General features: G+C 37.8%; 1 protein-coding gene across 1 annotated transcript; it reads right to left on the minus strand.

Annotated features, from left to right (window-relative positions):
- Positions 1–913: 913 nt before the first annotated feature.
- LOC122004386 (receptor-like protein 7) lies at positions 914–2,653 on the minus strand. The gene has a single exon (XM_042559281.1). It carries the CDS (start codon positions 2,651–2,653, stop codon positions 914–916), a length of 1,740 nt encoding a protein of 579 aa, XP_042415215.1.
- Positions 2,654–3,337: the final 684 nt, after the last annotated feature.

The raw sequence follows: 3,337 nt of genomic DNA on the forward strand, positions 1-3,337 counted from the left end.
GATGTATTTGATTCTTGTGCTCCTCTTGATCATAATTGCACCTATAAATCCCCAAAAGCCAAACACAAATCCAGGAGCAAAGCCAATGAAATACCAAATTCTCTCATACTCATCATCTTCATGCATGTCCTCTTCTTTTGTTACTCCATTATCAATGGTTGGGATGTCGCCTGGGCACCTGATTTTGAGTGGCTCTCCACAGAGCTTAGGGTTATCAATGTAAGACAAGTTGGTGAAGGTTTGTAGTTGACTGCCCGTTGGTATTTTCCCAATAAGATTATTGTAGGATAAATTTAATATGCTCAGAGAATACAAAGATGAAATGCTCATTGGAATTCTACCCGATAAGTTGTTTGTTGAAAGATCAAGGGATTCTAGTTGACCCATAAGACCAATCTTATCTGGTATATTACCTGAGAAATGATTCATTGACAAGTTGAGGAAGCGAAGGCCATGGAGGTTTGTGATCTCTATAGGAATGCCACCTGAGAGATTATTGTCTGAGAGGTCAATGCCGGTGACAATTGAAAGCGAAGTGGTGAATAGAAGATCTAAATCCTTAACAGTTATCATAACACTCTCTTTGTAATAAATGGAACCATCATATAATGGAGTAGATTCATTTTTGTTTTGGCTCACCATCATGGAACTAAACATGCCAAAACTTGGAGGCAAAGAGCCAAAGAGATTATTGTGAGCCAGGTTTAGCACTTGGAGGGATGGGATCAGAGAGAGTTGTTGTGGAATTGCACCAGTAAAATTATTTGACCTTAGAGAAAGAACTCGCAATGTTGATAGTCTCCTTCCAAACCAGTTGGGTATAATTCCGAACAATTTATTCCAACTCAAGTCAATAACTACAAGTTCAGTGCAGTGTTGTAAAGTTGAGGGAATTATACCAAATAAACTATTGTTATTCATGTGCAGTGATTGCAGTATGGCTAAAAGCCCAGCAATCTGGGAGTGTTCCAGATAAATCATTATTGGCAAGGTTTACCATTTGCAAGTCTCTTATTGTACAAATGGAAGTCGGAATGCTGCCATTCAATTTGTTATTGGACAAAATCAAATACGAAATGCTAAACTCACCAAACATGCTCTTAGGAATTGGTCCAGAAAAGGCATTGTGAGAAAAGTCCAAATATGCATTCCAAAGTTGCATTCTTGGTATGAAGCATTCTAAAGAGCGCGGCAACATCCCTCTCATATGATTGTGAGAAACATTTAGCTGCACTTCTGATAAGCACATGCTCCAAAACCAATCAGGAAAAGCATCTGATATTCCATTATTTGATATGTCTAGCGTTTGTAAACTGGTTTGGTTCTGCAGCCATGTAGGAAATCTGGGTCCCAAGTTGCAAGAGCGCATGAAGATATATCTTGCATGAAATGGAGGAAGCCAATCTTGGCTCACTTTAACCGACAAGTTGTTGTCAGATATATCAATGTATTGTAAACTTGTAAGATTGGCAAAGTGGGCTTCTGTGATGTCTCCAACCAAGTGGTTTGAATACAGATATAAGGACTCTAATGCAGACAATTTCCCCAAGGATGCTGGAACTGAACCACTCAATTGATTGAAACTAAGGTCAAGATTATTTAATCTTCGAAACCTCTCAAAATGACTCGGAGAGGGACCACTTAACTGATTGCCACCCAAGTCAACGGAAAGAAGTTTGTTTGTTCTGCATCTTGATAGTTTTTCAAAGAATTCAGCAACTCTCCCTGTTATACTGTTATCAGAGAGCAAGATGCCACTCAAGTTGCATAGACTTCCTAAGGTACCAGGGATCGATCCACTTATGTTGTTACAACGGATATCGAGAAATTCTAGCTGAATGAGATTTCCAATTGAATCTGGTATCTTCCCACTAATCTGATTAGATAATAATTTCAAATTCTGCAATGCAGTTAGGTTGCCGATAGTCTCTGGTAAGCCTCCAACAATTTCATTACCAAAAAGGACCAGACTTGACAGTTTACTCAAGTTTCCTATGCTCTTCGGTATTACACCTTCAAGACTGTTATAATGGAGGAACAAGCCTTGTATGTTTCTGAGGTTTCCAATATCTTCTGGTATCACTCCACTGATGTTATTAGTGTTCAGGTACAGGAACTGCAGATTTCTGAGATGGACAAAAGATGCCGGGATTTTTCCAGAAATCCGATTATCAGATAGAGATAAATGACGTAGATGGGAGAGATTGCCAAGTTGGAGGGGAATTTCTCCTCCAAAATCACATTCGGAAAGGTCCAAGCGCTGCAATTGAGTTAAAGAACCAATCGAGCCAGGAATTGGACGACCACCAAAGCCGTTCCCACTTATATTTAAATACTGCAATTGCTTCAATTGAAACAATGAAGGGTGCACCTCGTTTCTGATGAAAACATCATCAGATGTATAAATAATTAAAGAGAAGTCAAGTTCTATAACATGACCTGTGATGTTGCATCCTACACGTTCCCAACTGCAACAGTCATCGCCCTCCCATGGAGATAGCCCTCTGTCGACAACAGGGAAACCACTTCTCACACTCAGCAGAGCCTTCCTTTCCTCCTTTACGCAGAGTTGCAGAGATCCAGAGAAGAGAAATAAGAGAGAAATCCAGAAGAGGTAAAGAAGAAGGTTGAGTGTAGCAGCAGCAGCAGCCATGAGATGAGAGAGATGTTGCACAAAGAGTTCAAAACCAGATCAACAAAAACTTTAGCAACATTTTATTTCACCATCTGAATTAATTTCTTGCTTGGCTATTTCTGTTGACTTGGAATTAATAGACTTGGAAAATAAAACTCTAATGATCAATTTAATTCACGATAGTGATGTATATCATTCCAAGTCTTCTTTTTTCAAAAGAAAGATAATTGGTGAAGAAATTCCTAGCAAAATAGATATATCCAATAGAGATAATTATACAGGGAGGCTGTAAACTTTAGCAACATTTTCTCCCACTCTCCCTTTACATAATTTAGATAAAATTAACAGGAAATTTATGATTTATGGAAGTCACCATTACCATTAACTTCTTGCCTAACTTTTTCTCCCTCTCTGCCTTATATGATTTAGATAAAATTAATAGGAAATTTATGATCCATGAAAGTCACAATTAGCATTAATTTCTTGCTTAATTGTTTCTATTGACTTGGAAGACTGGGGAAAAAAAAAATCTAATGATCAATTTAATTCACGATAGTGGTCAATTTAAAAGAAAGATTATTGGTAAAGAAATTCCTATCAAAATAGATATATTGTAGAAAGATAATTGTACAAGGTCTAACAATAATTGTACACGGTCTAACGTAAACTTTAGCAACATTTTCTCCCTCTCTCCCTCGTATA

This window comes from Zingiber officinale, chromosome 7B (genome assembly GCF_018446385.1).
Source record: "Zingiber officinale cultivar Zhangliang chromosome 7B, Zo_v1.1, whole genome shotgun sequence".
Taxonomy (NCBI): Eukaryota; Viridiplantae; Streptophyta; class Magnoliopsida; order Zingiberales; family Zingiberaceae; genus Zingiber; species Zingiber officinale.